General features: G+C 37.6%; 1 protein-coding gene across 1 annotated transcript in view; it reads left to right on the top strand.

Annotated features, from left to right (window-relative positions):
• The window catches only part of LOC126349411 (sphingomyelin phosphodiesterase 4), a 169,548-nt gene that overhangs the window by 81,596 nt on the left and 70,671 nt on the right, over nucleotides 1-17,281 (top strand). Inside the window, exon 8 of the mRNA XM_050002427.1 lies at nucleotides 16,001-16,192. Within this exon, the coding sequence (XP_049858384.1) occupies nucleotides 16,001-16,192 (192 nt within the window). The remainder of the gene's footprint in view (nucleotides 1-16,000; nucleotides 16,193-17,281) is intronic.

The raw sequence follows: 17,281 nt of genomic DNA, 5'->3' as shown, positions 1-17,281 counted from the left end.
GCACATGATCATCACCAAATGACACGCGCAAGAGATCTTTCACGTGTCTAGCAATATGGGGTGGAGCACCATCCTTCATTTTGGTTCTAATAAAACCCCACGTCCTTCCAAGCATGTGTGTCAATTTTTACCCGTCTATCTACATTATTCCGCAGTTTATTAAGTTTTCAAATTTATACTGACTTTTTGATCACCTGGTACAATAGTATCTGTTTTTGACCAGCCTGGGGTTTTGGGCGCATCAGTCATAGGACGCAAGCTTCTTCTTGCAGCACTTGTGGCAACAGAGCCTTTATTGGGATGAAGTCATTCCATCCAACATAATTGATGAATGAAATGTCCTTCATATCCAGTTGCCTTCCCTCAATGATATTTTGATTGGGAGGAAGATCATTCCCTTCCCTGTGCTCAATAAGTTAAACACAAAATTCACATTTTCGGTGATGCTTCACAATTGGTGTATGTTTGTGTTTCCATCAGATGTGGTCTTTCCAACAACAAAGTAGTAGTTTCATTGGCTTCAGCCAAATGTCATGTAGCCCCTGTCAAACAATCTCTCCCACAACTCGAATTATGTTGTGCTCTTCTTCTTGCTCAACTCATTTATAAGATGGCTAGTACAGTAGACATCATAAACAGTGGTGATATCCATCTGTGGATGGGCTCCATAATAGTTCTCTGCTGGCAGCATCGTAGTCCCGGTCACTGGAAAACCTTTGTTGCCATCACAGACTCTGAAATTCAGGAACTAAGTTCAGTTCCCATCTAGACATTTGTAAAATCAGAAGACAATCCTGCTGATCACATATCATGTGACATTTGTCCAGAACATTTGAGCTAACTTCTGCAGTGGTGGATTGGCCCTTCATGGCTATCCAACTGTGACCTGGACTAGAGCACTTGTCCTTCACAAGTGGTAAAAGATGCACCAGAATGAATGTGTGTGTCAGTATCTTTTGTGTCTGTTATTGAACTTGGTGATGAATTGGTGTGTAAATATTCCTCATTCAAGAAAACTTACGTGGGTTTGGGTTATGCACTGAGGTTTGTTTAAAACGCTTTGTTGCATCAAGCTGACAGGGTAACTTTGCCACTCACCCTACAAGGATGCACATTCAGGAGGACGACAGTTCAATCCCCCTTCTGGTCATCCTGATTTTGATTTTCCATGATTTCCCTAGATCACTTCAGGCAAATGCCGTGGTGGTTCCTTTGTCAGGGCATGGCCGATTTCCTTCCCCAGCCTTCCCTAATCTGAGCTTGTGCTCGGTCTCTAATGAACTTGTTGTTGACAAGACATTAAACACTAATCTTCTGCTCCTGCTCCTGCTCCTGCTCCTGCTCCTGCTCCTGCTCCTGCTCCTGCTTCTGCTCCTGCTCCTGCTCCTGCTCCTGCTCCTGCTCCTCCTACAAGAATGTCAAAATGCTATCAAAAGGGCATTTGCATAATTCATCATGGGGAGTATGGTGAGATCACTTTGTTAAAGGCCAATTTTTCTGTTCCACATAATAGCAAATTAAGAGATTTCCACCCGTTTGTTGACGCAGAAGGTATTTTGTGAGTGAGGGGAAGGTTAACAAATGCCAAGTACCTGTAGGATGATCCACGTCTTGTTATCATACCACCTAAGCATCATCTGATAAAAATGAAAACCTGTTGCACGCTGGGTCACAGCTTTCGCTGTCTGTTGTGTAGGAGATTTTGGATTCCCAACAGGTGTAGCACAACTAAAGGAGTTATCGGGAAATGTTTTCAGATGGCGGTTCACCTTTAGGGTCAACTATTGGCCTCTAAAGTGAACCATTCTTGTCCTCTCCAGCATTGTGGAGAGGATTATGCAGCCCTGTTACTGTGAAATGCAGTGTAAGATGGAGTAAGGTTACCACCATGGTCTATATTACTTTATTTATTTGTATGGTAACCAAAGCCATCCATATAGAGTGAGTTGGTGACTTAGTAATCAGATCATTTCTGACTGCCGTCAGTTCATTGCTAGAAGAGGAAAACCTTATCACATGTGTAGTGATAATGGTACACATTTATAAGTGTACACAATGAACTTAAGTGCTTTTTCTGTGGTGCTACAGTTGAAAGTGTGATGAACTTTTCAACCTCAGAGGGTATTAATTGGAATTTTACTCCACTTTGTGCCCTTCACTTTGGTGGAGTGAGGGAAGCAGGAATCAAATGTTTGAAGTCGCATCTCAAATGTGTCATTGACAGTACAGTACTGACATTTGAAGAACTGACAACAGTGTGCCTAAATTCAAAGCTGTTGTGTGCTCTCTCTGATGAAAACAATTCTCCATCTCTCTCACTCAGTCATTTCCTAGGTGGACAGCAACTTTGTGCACATCCTGAGCCTTCAATCCTTGAGATTCCTGCCAACTGGTTACACTGGTGGCAACTTACTTTTCCCCTATACCTACATGTTTAAAATTTTGGTTCAAAATGCACCCACTCTCTTTTGCTGTCACTACTTTTATCTACAACCATCTCCCTTTCTCTGTGATTGTCACTTTGTCTCTCCCACCATTGCCGTGTCCTCTCTATTTCTCTCCCACTGGCACTGTCTCATCTCTTTTTCCACCACCATTGTCTCTGTGCTACACTCTTTCAACACAGATATGTATGAATATGTTCTCATACCAGAATTTTTGGTGAGGAAGATGAAACGAGGACTGAGGCAGTTGGTTCCCCATTCCTGTCAATCTTATAAAAAGGAATGTATTCATTTTTTTGTGCTCAGACAGGAGCATTTTTCTGCTGGTTCCCTTGTTTTCTGTGCTACAGCAGGGTGTGATGCTTATATAGTCTAAAATGAATTCTTTAGGTCAGTAAAATTGTGACAGTTTATATCAAACAGTGGAAAATCGAGGATGGAATGTAACAATATTATGAAAAGGAAAGTTGTTACTCACCACATAGTGGATATGCTGAGTTGCAGATAGGCCTATCTATGACTCAGCATCTTTGTTATGTGGTGAGTAGCAACTTTCCTTTTCATAATATTGTTGACGGTTTATATACTTTAGCACTTTTAAATAACATATAAGTACACATAAGATTAACACAAAATTGTTTGCTTTACATTTCTTCTTGATACTTGCTCATTGATCGCTGTTCATTGAAAATGTTCGGTTTATGATTTGCATCTTTAAAGAGTAATAATGTTTTGAGACATGTTTTATTGGATTTGCAGTTTTTCAGGTTTTAAAAAATTTTTTGTAGTTACTTTAACTTCTATTTAGTTATTTTAACTTCATTTCTGGCATGTTATGGCCCTTTTTAGCCCATATTCTGTCACTTTGGTACCACTTTGCCAAATTTGTGTAGATGTGAAGTGCACATTATACAGTGACAGCCCATGACAAAGCTTTATTGGAGTAAATTTGCTGAAAAAAATGTTATTTGGTGTGGTAACTTTGAACCTTTGAATACTGGTAACGGACCATGATGTCAGAAATAGTTCATCGTTCGCTGAGAAAATCAGTTTCAGAACATGTAAAAAATTCATTGATTTGCCATGTATAGACATTATAGAAGTAGCTATCCCCACAGTTGATGAATGTCTAAAGAATGTGCACTTAAAATTTGAGTCTATTGCTATGGTTAGTTATTTAGATAATCGTTGCCCACAGTGTAGAAACTGCTAAAACCTGATTTTTGCAGTTTTCTGCATAAGTAAGGAGGCTCATAGAAAGAAGGTGGGGTACATGCATGGCCCGAGGCTGCTTGAACTAGCGAAGAAAATATCCCCCTTGTTATCTGATGATGCAGCTGGCTGGCAGTGCTGACTGGTGCAACCCCTTGTCTGCAACCAATCTGGAACGAACAAGACATTTTTCACTGGCTTTCGGAATGCCAGTTGGTGACACACTGTGCTGACAGAACCAAGGCAAGTCTTTCTCAAATGATTTTACAGGCACTGTTCATTATTATTTCCCTTTTTTAAAAAAAAAAAAAAAAAGGAAGCTTGATATTTCAGCTTCAAGGTGAAGTGCTCATCATCTTGCTACACTTTTTGTGAAATTCACTTTTAAGTAAGACAAGGCGTAAAATTTTAAAAATTTGCAATGAAGAATAGTGCATTTGGTGCATATTACACCAATGTTATGTATGAAATTTAGCTAACATTTTTCTTTAGACTTCAGAGGTGGTCTCCAGCCTTGTAAAAATAGATTTTATGTATTGCGTTCATTTTCAGTTGCGTGGGAGCAAGAATGAAATATTCACAACATCCCTCATAGCTCCTAAATTGGTAGAGGTATCGAAATGAGATTTTGGCAAATGATAGCAGGCAAGAAGATAGTATTTTGGCAAATGGTTGACATAAGGAACTTTCTTATGAAAGTCCATATAGCAGAAGCTATAGTTTTTATTTTTATCAGCCCAATACTGTAATTTTTTAAGAGTCATCAACAGATAGTAAAAGAGAATTTGCTGTTACGAAAATAAACATGAAATTTCTTCTCTTATTTTACTGCAAAGCAACACAATGTGGTTTTCCATAGGTATTGATCTGTCTGGTTGCCTATTGCGTGTTCAAGAATCTGTCCCAATAGCTGTTGCAGGGTGAGTTTGCGCAGTTAGTGTTTGGGCAAAAAAGCCAAATTAAACCTGTCAACAAGAGAACTGTAGTTATCACTCATAAGTCGCCATGCTTCGTCAAAGAAGGAAAGGTTAACAATTCACACTAAAACAAATTGCCAGTTCTGTTGCAAGTTTGGTGGAATCCTGTAACCCATTGTATTTTCAGTAGTGAACAACTAAATGGAAACTTACCAAAGAATTTTCTTCTTGTTCTTATTCTCAGAAATATGAAAATAATTCACAGTAAATAGTGTACCATAGTTTTTGTTCCTATCCCCATTCAGAGTTAAGTGGTGAACTTATTCACCTTAATTATCTTTTAATGTATTAAAGATAGATTATATGCATTTATAATCTCTTTTGACCTCAAGTGCTAGTATCAACTACTATCATGTTTTCATAACATTGTTATTCACAGATAAACAGGCATCAAATTTGTTGTTTCTGATAGAACAGTGGTGCATTTTTCAGACTGGTACTTACCCAATAAAACTCTAAGCTGTGACACACTGGCGACTTGCAGAAAATTGCTAACAATTCATCAAAGTCAGTATCACTGCTGAATTAAATTATATTTGTAGTAAAAACATTCATTCTTTCACTAAGTACATGAATAAGAATGGAAATGTGCTTTTTCATATTCAAAGATAACTCAAATGTAAAAGAAAAACCCTCAGTGAGTTTCAGTCCCAACTGTACAGTATTGAAGATGCACTGGGTTACAGGATACCCCTGAAATTGCAACAGAATTGACGATTTGTTTTCTTTTGACTTGTTGAACTTCATTTCTTCAGAGGAGCAACATCAGTGAGGAGTTTTGAGTAATACACAGATTTATCTAGTTGCCATGTTAAATTTTGTTTCTTTTGCAAAACACAACAGGAATGCAAAAAGATAACTCACTGCACAGTGAAGATACAAATATAGTTCATCAAATTGTTTCTTTAAAATCACAAGAATAAGGTTCATTCACCTGTCATTTGCACAATTATCTAGTAGTGTATTTCTGGCACCGCTCACGTGCTCCAGCTGCAATGATTGTCACTCCATGCCTTTGTTTTGAGGGCCTCTCGGTGTTGATTTTCTGTCATGTTTTAGCAAAAATGCAAAATTTAACGTGGCAGCTAGATAAATATATCTGTTACGCAAAAGATGCCAGGCGTTCTGTGGATAACAAGGTTATGAAAATATGATAGTCATTACTTTACGAACTGTTTGAGACTAGCCATGAAGGTTAAAACATATAAATGTATATAATCTATCTCTTAAACATCAAAAGACAATTAAAGTGGATTAGTCAACCACTTCACTCTGAATGGAACCAGGAGCAAAAATATGATACACTATTTGCTGTGAATTATTTCCATATTGCTCAGATGAGGAACAGAAAGGAAATCTTTTGATAACTTTCCATTCCAGTTGTTCACTATAAAAATACAGTGGGTTACAGGATTCTGTCAAACTTGGAACAGAATTGGCAGTGTGTTTTAGTCTGCACTGTTAACCTTTTTTCATCACATATTAGTTACGACTACATTTCTCTTGTTGACAGTTTTACTTTGGCTTCTTTTGCCAAATACAGTATAATTTCCACAAAAACCTTGCAATAGCTATACGGACAGAAACTTGGAACAGAGTATCTCATTAAATATGTAAAGGAGGTGGCGACCAGAGAGGTTACTAGAGTACTGAAAACTTAGTTATGTCAGTTTCCAGTAACATAAGGGGAGAAGAAATTTCATGTTTATTTTCATACTAGTAAATTCTCTTTTCACTAATTGTCATTGCAACTTAATTATTTCAGCACTGTATTGAGAAAAAATAAATAAATAAAAATAAAAGTTATAGCTTATGTTATATCCCCGTGGATAAGAAAGTCCTATGTGTTAACCATTTGGCAAAATAATCTCCCCTGTGCATGCTACCATTTGACAAAATCTCATTTCAATATCACGACCTGTTTAGAAGATAAGAGGAATGTTATGAATATTTCACTGTCACACGCATGTGATCAGTAGTGAATTACTTACATAAAATCCATTTTCTCAAGATTGGAGACATACACAGCAACATACAGTGTGAAACACACGAAACACTAAATCATAGCAATCTACACATACTTATATGTGAATATTGCAGTAAGGATGACCATTTGTGAGATAATGAGCACATAAGTAACTTTTTTACCGAATAGTGTGTGTAAACTCAAGTGAGAAAATGTGGAGAGCTAATGGAGCACCTATGATGTTCTACTCATAATGACATTGCTGTACCTTCACTAGCAGGTTAACCATCGTTCTCTGTGTGCAGCTGTATAAGCACATAGAGCTGCACTGGACAGCATGGTGAGTCGGCACTCCAACTACTAGCTTTCTTTCTGTTTGTGTAGTATGGTAGCTCTGACCCTCTGGACATCAGAAACGGGCAGTGATGTCGAAAAGAGTTTTAAGTTCCTCGAGAATATTATCTTAGTAACACGTGTAAAAATTTTACATTTTACAATGAATAGAAATTATAGAAGTGGCCATCCTCGCAGTAGGTAGATTTCATACCAAGAAGTCTTGGTTTTTCGGGATTTTCTCAGGAACCACCCATGAATGAGTGGCGCTTCTATAAGCTGCTTAAAGTCCCCATAGACCACACCTAATGCTCCAGAACAACCAGACTTTTTTCAATTTGTCTGGGTTGGAGGAAGTTGAAATTTTGACCCTGCAGTAAAGGATAGTTACAGTAGACATTCATCCATAAACTATAGAAATGGTCGTTAGGTGAAGGATTGTCTGAAACACTCTGATCAATAGAACCTGAGATATGACCCTGTAAAAAAATGCATTATCACAGATGACGTTGTGGAACTATTTTCAGCAGTGAAGTTAAATTAAGTGCATTGTGACACTGATAATAACTCATTTGATTGCTGATTCTGTCAGTAGTGGTAGCTGCTTGGAAATTTGTGGACTTTTAAATGAAAATGTACTGTGATATTTCAAATAAAAAATAAGAGGTTGAAGCATTTAACAGTGTGATTAGGAAAAACTGCAATTTGTTATAAGATACGAAATTAATTCAAGCCTGATGTAACACAATAAACATTAGATTGCTGCATTTGGCAACAGTCAAAATCATGAAAACTATTGACTTTTCCAATATGTATCGAGGTGAACTATGAGGTTGAGCAACAAGTCGAGCTGCCTATATTAGAGGCAGCCATATACAGAGTACACTACCTTGATCCTTATTTAGCCCTCATTTAAGCAAATACATGCTCAGAAGATGATCAATGATCTTAAGAATTCGTCAGAAAGCTGTCACCACATTACCCCTCTACCTTTTTTAATCTTTTTATTTGTTTTTTAGAATAACAGATCACAGCACCAACTATTGATTCTTTGGTGTACTAATAGACAAGAGTGCCATCTGTTGGTTCTTTGGTGCACTACAACATAATGTTTGAACATCCAAACTCTGAATGTCTGAGTTTTAGATAATAATTTAAATTACAATATCTTTTTATTTATGGCTATATGTCCCCCCCCCCCCCTTTCCCACTACCCAATCCACACTCAATTTATCTGTGAAAAACAAGATTTTTTTTATCCCAGTCCAAGGAACAATAAAATACAATATAATAAAAACTACAATCTTAATATTAATTGCAAAGAATTTCACACTTGAGTCCAATGTTCAACAACCAGAATGGCAGATATTTACTGCAAACACATCTTCCATGTCACAGAGTTCGTTCAGGTTACTGCAGACTAACAAGTGTTAAAGAGTAATGCCTTGCCCCACATTCAAAACATTCAGCAACACTGATACCACAGTTCTTCATATTGGTCTTCCACCATCTCACCCTTGTTCTAAACATATTGAAGGTTTTCCAGGTCCCCTATTGAAGGTGGAAGCCTGATTGTACTTTCTCTTTTTCTGTCCATAATCCTACAGGAGACTTTATTCTCCACATCTCAGTTCTTCTGCTGAACTTAGAATTGGTACAGTTGTAAGTAGGAAGTGTCTTCTGGATTTCATTTGTGATGGATAAGTGTGAGTTCCAAACAGTGGAGGCCTGGAATCCATTTCTTGCTTCTTCTTTTAATTCTATGCTGCTACCTGTCTTCTTACATGTGAAGGTTCTGCTCCCTTGAGTAGAAATATCTTGTTGACTGGGGTTGATCATAGCTACCCTGTGACTACGCAGCCTGTCTTGTGAAGAGCCATACACAGAGTTCGTCCAGACTGGTGTGGCATACTCCACAGCACAGAAACGTAAAACAACTGCAGATGTGCAGGGGATGCTGCAATGGGACCCCATGTGGTGTTAGGTCAGCTTATGGATGAGGTTGTTTCTGGTGCATACCTTGTGTCTGGTGTCTATACACTGTTCTTTGTAGATTAAGGCACAATCCAACTTTGACACTAGATATTGGAGATGGGCACAATGATTTAGACTGTGTCCTCTACAGGTTATGTTTAACTTTCTTCTTACCTAATAAATGAAAAGCACCATTTTGCTTTTGTTCTAACAATATTACTTTTATTTTGTGTACCGGTTTTCAGCTTACAAGGCCATCTTCAGACATTTACTGAGTATTATCATCAAAGAAGTTACAATGTTTGCAAACATTTTTACCTCTTTATTGTATGGGGGAACACACACACTTGGGTTTTATCTGTGTTGAATTTCAAGTGATGTTGTGATAGTAGATAGCAAGTTCTTTGAAAATAGATTTAGATTGTATTCTACGTCTTCAAATGCCATTCCCTGAGAAGCAGCAGCAGCAGCTGTGTCGTGTGTGTAGATGAAGCACGAGGTTCCATTGTTCAGTGGCTGATCATTGGCAGTATGTTACTTAATATTGGAGCCAGCACACTTCCTTGGGAAAGCTGTTCTCCTGCATTCTCCATTGACTCTTTCTGCCATTTGAAACAACAAAAAATCATCTGCTCTGCATTAGACACTTCACAAACTGTGTCAGTTGCTAACCTCATGAAAATTTGTCTGGCAGTTTTGAAGAATGGTGTGTTTCAGCAGACAGAAATGATTGTTTTATTATTATTGTAGATTTTGGTTCTGTTAAGTGCTTCACTTAAAGTTTAGCTTTATTTGACATCTATGTTATCTCTTAAAATATTACTGATATTTAAAAAAGTAAAACAACGTTGTTATATTATAAATTTTTTTAGATCAACTCTGCTTAGTGGTAAAGCTCCTGAAATGGTAGAAGGTGCATAGAAAATTAGTTTTAGTTATTAATGAAATTGCATTTCACCATACAGCATCAGATTCCCATCAGACCGACAAGACCATTGACCAATCGAATTGTTTAGTGGCTAGTGACCGCTCTCACAATTATGCATTTTGTGTAGTTACCTTGCCCAGATACTGATAAAAAAGATTAATAAAAGATATCTCAAGGGTGCTGAAATAAAAGTTTGATGAAGTAAATGCCGATTGAACAATAGTAGCATTCGGTTGTGACCACCAAACAATTCGTCGGCAAATCTCCTTCACTGCAACCTGAAAAAGTTCTAAAATGCATCATAATAAATTGAGATATGGGATTAGTGGAAGAGGAAAGTAGGTTTCTGGATTCAAACACGACTTTATTATAAAATTAATGTAATTACTTAACCAAAAGTTACAGATACGAGAGCGACACTTACATTTTACGAAACATCCATCGAAAACAAATGAGAGAGAGAGAGAGAGAGAGAGAGAGAGAGAGAGAGAGAGAGAGAGAGAGACACGTCACAGCTCCTGCTTTTATATAGTTATATAGTTTTATATAATTATCGCAGCTACCTTCAACTTGGATGACAGAGCAATATATAAACATTTCTCAGGAACATTCCTTATCGGAACAGCACAAAAATACATTCCCTACATTAAATCACGATCTTTTTCTCTCCATTGACAAATGAAAATCAAAGCGAAGCAGTATCAGTTGTACAAAAATTAGTTCAATATCGCAGAGCTGCCCTAGGAAAAATTTGATTAGTATAACAGAGTTCACTTTCATTATTGTCTTTCGTGTTTATTGATCTTGTGATCCAGTTCTTTCTTTGGGAACTTCAGTTCTCACTAGTTCGTAGTTGGCAACACTGTCTACAGATCATGATGTATTTTCAAACGAAGTAAGTCGAGTTCTTGTCCACGGAGTTCATCTACACACAATACTCATATATGTTTTTTAGTGTTCAACACAGGCATTTCAAGGAGATCACTGCTTAGAATAGGTACATTAAAAAAAATCACTCTGTGTACAACTGCAAAGTTTATGTGGGGTAACAATTAATCACACTTTCACACAGTGTTTGTTTATTGACGAGCCAGTATTTTACTCGTCCATTGCCTCGCCAGTGCAATAATACCTTTTATAAGTTCACTAAATCCTTTTTGTGTGTGTGGATACATGTGTCAATGTGGGTGTACACATATAAAAAAAATCATTTGCACAGGACTTCTCACTGCGTTGGCTGGCATGCAGTTCACAACGGTGAGTTTGACACACAAATTGTTCACTTCATGTAACACTTATTTGCTTTATCCATTTTGGGTACTCAATGTCACTCATTGAAATGCCCTATTATGACCGTTGTCCACCAGTTTACATTGCGATCTTCACTTATAAATAAATTAGTTCCTTTTTCTTACCTGCACAAGTCTGTTCGTTCCATGGATCGCATTTACTTAGTGTACAAATTAAGTGACATAGTTTTTACATTTGTCTTTCTTCACATGAATAAAGTGTTACTTGTGTGTTTTTGGTATGTTAGCAGTGTTTCTTCCAATGCATTGCCTGTCTGATGTTCACAAAATTCTTTACTTCCCTCTTTTTATATTTTACAGATTGAGTACCATTACCTAGGTTATTGTCCTATTACCATATACCAATGAAATAATTCTATTTTTGGAACAGATTGGCAAAGAGCAAAGCGTAATCAAAATCCAAACAACGCAGACTGTGATCACAAAATTAACACATGCCTACAAAATAACATGTGGCAAAAATCCAAGTTCCTGCTCTGCATAAACTCGCATAGCACGTGGTCTCATGTCTCTTAACATATAAGGGATCATTCTGAATAAATTGTGCTAGTCTGTCTTTACATAGCAATTCCCTATTTCAAAATAAAACTCATATCAACTCATATTAAACAGATAAGTAAGAGATTAGCATACATATAAATATTTACATACAAAATGCAAGATCAGTCCAATAGCACCTTGTATTGGCTTCTGTTTGACTTATCAACTAGAAATGCTGTCTTTCATGCTGCTACATACTAATATTTACAGTTTGATTATAGTTATTGCTTGGCCTGTACATCATTTCTTTCAGTAAATGATAAACTCAGTTTAGTGTCATTCTATAAAGCACAAATATGGCCAAGAATGTACTCAGTTTACATACAGTTCACTACCGGGTTTAACTAATTATTCTTTACTTGGCACTATTCTGTGTCTAAGTGTATCGCATATTTGTTCCATAGAAATTAAACTTGGAAAGAAAAGTGCTTACCACTAGGTAAGTAGTTAGACTGAATAGTACTGTGTCTTGCTCGATATACACTTACTTCCAAGTAGCAGTTCACCTGTTTACGTTGTTCTAGGTAACACATTATAAAAAACATAACTTCAGTTCATTTGGCTTTTGTTCATCACCTTTCCTTAAACTATACTTTACTTATACAGAAATATCTTCCCTAATAAACTTGTCAAACGTCTAGACTTCATACAACTAATGCTGAAAATAACCTTTTTACTGACAAAATACGCGGTCCTCATTTTCGTATTTCACAGTTGTAGTGGTGTAGAAAGATACTTTCTCATTACATAGAATCACTTTTGATAGCATACTTTCATGAAAACACATAGAAAAACTTCGTGAATACTACTATTCAACAGATACTTAAAACTAAAAAATCTTTACTGATTTTGTGTGTGTGTGTGTGTGTGTGTGTGTGTGTGTGTGTAATCATTGGTAATATTTATGTCCATTAATTTTGTACTACTACTTATTTTCGGCAGATACTTAAAACTAAAAGATCATTACCACTGCTTCTAATGTCAAATGAATGTTAGTAATTTTGTGCATCTTCTAGTGCTATCCGTAAATGTATACATTCACAATACAGGTTTGTAGATAAAATATATAAGACAAAATACTGTGACATCTGTGCAAACATCCTCACTGAACATATTTCTTCAGATCCTTTTGTTGATAATAAAACTTCTGGCCTGCTTCTTACCAGAGCAATTATTTTGTTGATAGGTCGTGCGTCAAGAACAAGGCACACCCCTCTGCCTGCCTTGCCCACAGCTAATAATGAGCTGCTGCGTAGTGAAAGGGAAGGCTCTGTGATACACCACTGTATCATTTTTTGGAGCGCTTGTCTGTCAGTGTCCCTTCTGGACTGTGGGACAGAGTAGGTTGCATAGCAGTAAGTTTTATGTGGTATGACTTCCATTCAGTACACACAGTCCTTTATCACGGCAGGCCTTAATGAAAATTCCTGGACATATTTCTCCAGTAATACACGTAATTCCATTTTCTGTTCATCCAATCATGTTTTTGTCTCCTCGGATATGCATCTCATGAGCGAAGAATCATTTTCGTTTAACCCTCTGTTCTGTAGTTTAGTTGCAGGCTTCATGTACTGTGAATGGTCTTTCACCCACAGAACTCTATTCTTAATCATTTTAACTTTTATTCCTTGGCACAGTCGGCTGTGTTTCGCTTTTGTCTTCATAAGATTCAAAACAAGCTCGCCACCTCCAACGTTATATGGCATTCCCCATGCGGGAGGTCTGTCTTTATCTCCTGTTCCCGCACATATTCCGTGCTTACAATACGGGACACGGTAAAAAATTTCACAATGAGAAACGTGAATTCATCCATTCTGTTCTCAAATTCTACATCTATCTGTGCCTGCAACATAACTGTCTGGCCTCTGGCAATGATAGCACCAGATACCACTCAGTTTTGAACTGGCAAAGCCAGAATATTTAGAGACTGTGCTGCGTTCTTAAAGAAATTAGCGTCTGTCACGTTTACACTTGCACTCGTATCTAAAATCAGTGTTATAAGAATACCTCCCAGAGCTGCTGGGACAGCGACTTGAACGAACTCTGAGGGACCTTCAGTATTATTGTCTACTGCACTGAATAATTCTTGACGGTTGTCAGCCTCACTGCAACTACCCTCATTTTAATTACTAGTTTTACACACTTTTGTTTTTCAAAAATGTGCCTTAAGCCGGTCGTGTTCACCACCTAGGTACTTCTTGTGTGTGTGTGTGTGTGTGTGTGTGTGTGTGTGTGTGTGTGTGTGTGTGTGTGTGTGTACGCATGCATCAGTACAGACGTTGTGCCGTTTGCAACTCAAACAGCGGACCCGGCTGATGTGCTCAAGGTAATATACAGTAACTTTGGAAATTATTTTGCCACATTTTTGTACTTTCTCGGTGTTATTCTGCTGTTTCTCTCCTTTCACTATGCCCACTTCATGGTTTAGAAGCTTCATGATGGATGGGTTATGTGTTCGGCTACCTTGGTGTCCATTTTATGTTATAAAACCACATATAATGCGAAACGGACTGATCGCCCATATATGCAGCTACTTTTACATAAATCTTATAATTAAATTTTTCCCTGAGAGGTTTAAGTCTCTTCTAGATCTGCGGTAATGATCGAAGCAGAAGAAATGAATTAAAATTGGTGCTGCGGCCGGGACTCAAACTAGGGTGTTCTTGCTTGCTAGGCAGAAATGCTAACCACCGCAGCACCATGGTTAATATTGCTGCACGAACTACCCAAGTTGAGTGCAGTGCCCTCTCGACCAGCCCAAATTTTAATTCGTTTCTTCTGCTTCGATCATTACATAAGTTTTATTACTTTTAGTTCACATCGTCTATGCAGCTGTGCAAGATAGGACTGTGCTGTTTTTCCTTCACTTGTATTTAATTGATTGGTTTGCTCATTTTTATAGACAATCTGATGATGCCTCAAAAGGGTGGAACGTGTCACTGACATTAAATAATTTCACAACCAAAACTGTTTTTGTTTAGAAACACTTTGAAACCATTTGCTGTAACAGCCTGTCAAGATAGACTGGAAAAATGAGACTGTCGTCGTCGTCGTCGTCGTCGTCGTCGTCGTCGTCGTCTGTGTGTGTGTGTGTGTGTGTGTGTGTGTGTGTGTGTGTGTGTTTTGCCAATTTTCGACAAAGGCATTGTTGGCTGAAAGCTCATTTTGCGACAGTCTTTTTGTTGTTCCTATCTCCGATACAGCATCTCTGTGGTATGGTAGAAGCAACTTTCCTTTCCATAATATTATTACACATTATAAAATCTTGATGAGATACCTGAATTCATTAGAGGAAATTACAGAGAAACAGTGTGAACTTAAGAGTATAATGTTGTTTCACATTCATTCTTTGATTCTAAAGACTTTAAATGGCAGTGGGGTTTACAGTGTTGCAAGTAAGGCTCCAGTTTCCTCAACGATAAGTGTTACCAGAAACGCAGTAAGATAGTGTATGGTTTAGCATAGAGCGCGTACTACAGAGAACTGATCTGGCAAAGGTACAATTGTCCTCACTGCGGTAGGGTAGTGATGGTATTGGGGGTGAACCAGTGGTCCTATGTCCCCACAAATCTTAGAGACCAATATTATATGTGAAAGCTATGTTTTTCTTGTGGCAACACTATGTATATTAATTTAGACCATTAATTTTTCCTATTTGTGTGTTCCCGCTACTTAACAGATATTGGCTGACTACATGACGTGTAGTACACTCCGCATATCTGATGTCATCATCTGGCAAGATCACATCACATGACATGAGCTGTGACTGACTTTCAAAAGCGCATCGCATTCTCGTTTTCAATGCTTCAGAAAGTAACATTTGGTTTTTAGTGGAATTCGCATTTATACTTTTGTAATATGAAAATATACAGCGTACATGTTGCAGTATGTCAAAGATCTTTCCAAAATGTGGTTTTTTCTTTGTTCCCCCCTTGAGTTTCATTTTCTAAAGTGCCGAGAAATTCTATGCCGGTGTATAAAACCATAGCCATCCAAAGGATTGATAACTTTTACTGTTCCGAGAGAAAATATACTGATACTTTACATGGAAAAAGTGTATTTTCATCTGGGGTAAATGTATTTTTAACTGGGAAAAATCTGGGAATTGTTTTTCCTTGCCCGCGTATACACCCTGTGTAATTAATGGGCAGAGGTTGCATGCTACTCTTTCATACAATTTGATAATTTTTAATAAGTTGTTATTTCGTATAATGATGTATGGACTTTTATTTTTGGTTTGACAATGTTTTGCTGCACGTGGCAAGTGAAGATAATAAGGTTAATGTTCCTGATGTCAGATGTTTGCTTTGTTGCAGGTCTTCTCTCAGCCAGGCCTTGCACAAGTTCTCTCTGAATTGGAAAAATCATTTGATCCCTCAGCAGATCGCTCAGGACCTGTACCAAAAATTCCTAACAAGTGGCAAGGACTTATTCAGCATCAACATCAACAGCCACTTACTGAATTTGAAAACTATCAACCACTTTTTTCAGAACCTGGGATTTCTAAGGTTTGTTACCGTACTCACCTGATTTGGAAAGGAAAAAAAATTGTATCTGGATAGGTTTTGTCCATACACCCGCATTACATTTTTATTTGTCTGCATTAATTTTTGGCACTTGTTGCATTGATACTAGTGTGTTTTGTAAATCGCACTGAAAAGAAGAGCACAAAATGTCACTTAATTATATGTGCATCTGCTTCTCAATTCTTTACTTTTACCAGATGCCAGTGACCACTGGCAACAACTCTCCTTGTTCGCTACGTCGTTACATTGTTAGTTAACTGACTCTATCTTCCATAGACCATATTCGTAATAAATGTTATGATCGGGAATGTCAGTTGGACAAAATATTGTAGAGTTAATTGTATGTACTACACAGAGTGCTTCACAATTCTTACAAATGTACCATTTGGATATAACATAAGTTCAAAGACTGTAATCATTTTCAGAACAAACATTAACTGAACTTCCTTTTGGTGCTGGGCAGAAAGCGATGATAATATTAAAGGAAAACAAATCCTGATGATCTGCAAAATTATATTTGTTTGATTTGGTCGCTTTCCAGCTTTTGGCTTCTCAGTCCATCTTCTGGTGAGAACCGAATGTTACAAACACAGATAAACATGGTGTGTGACTTACAAAGATATTATTTCTTCATAAAGATTCCAAGACTTACCAAGCAGGAAAGTGCCGGTAGATAGGCACAATGAATAAAACACACACACAGAATTTGAGCTTTCACAACCAGCGGCTGCTTCGTCAGGAAAGAGGGAAGGAAAAGGAAAGATGAAAGGATGTGGGTTTTAAGGGAGAGGGTAAGGAGTCATTCAAATCCCGGGAGCGGAAAGACTTACCTTAGGGGGAAAAAGCTCCCGGGATTGGAATGAGTCCTTACCCTCTCCCTTAAAACCCACATCCTTTCATCTTTCCTTTTCCTTCCCTCTTTCCTGACGAAGCAACCGCCGGTTGCGAAAGCTCAAATTCTGTGTGTGTGTTCGTGTGTTTTATTCATTGTGCCTATCTACTGACGTTTTCCCGCTTGGTAAGTCTTGGAATCTTTGTTTTTAAGATATTTTTCCCATGTGGAAGTTCCTT

Source organism: Schistocerca gregaria, chromosome 1 (genome assembly GCF_023897955.1).
Source record: "Schistocerca gregaria isolate iqSchGreg1 chromosome 1, iqSchGreg1.2, whole genome shotgun sequence".
Taxonomy (NCBI): Eukaryota; Metazoa; Arthropoda; class Insecta; order Orthoptera; family Acrididae; genus Schistocerca; species Schistocerca gregaria.
Note: the sequence above shows the minus strand (reverse complement) of the source record. Positions and strands in the feature narration are given on the sequence as shown.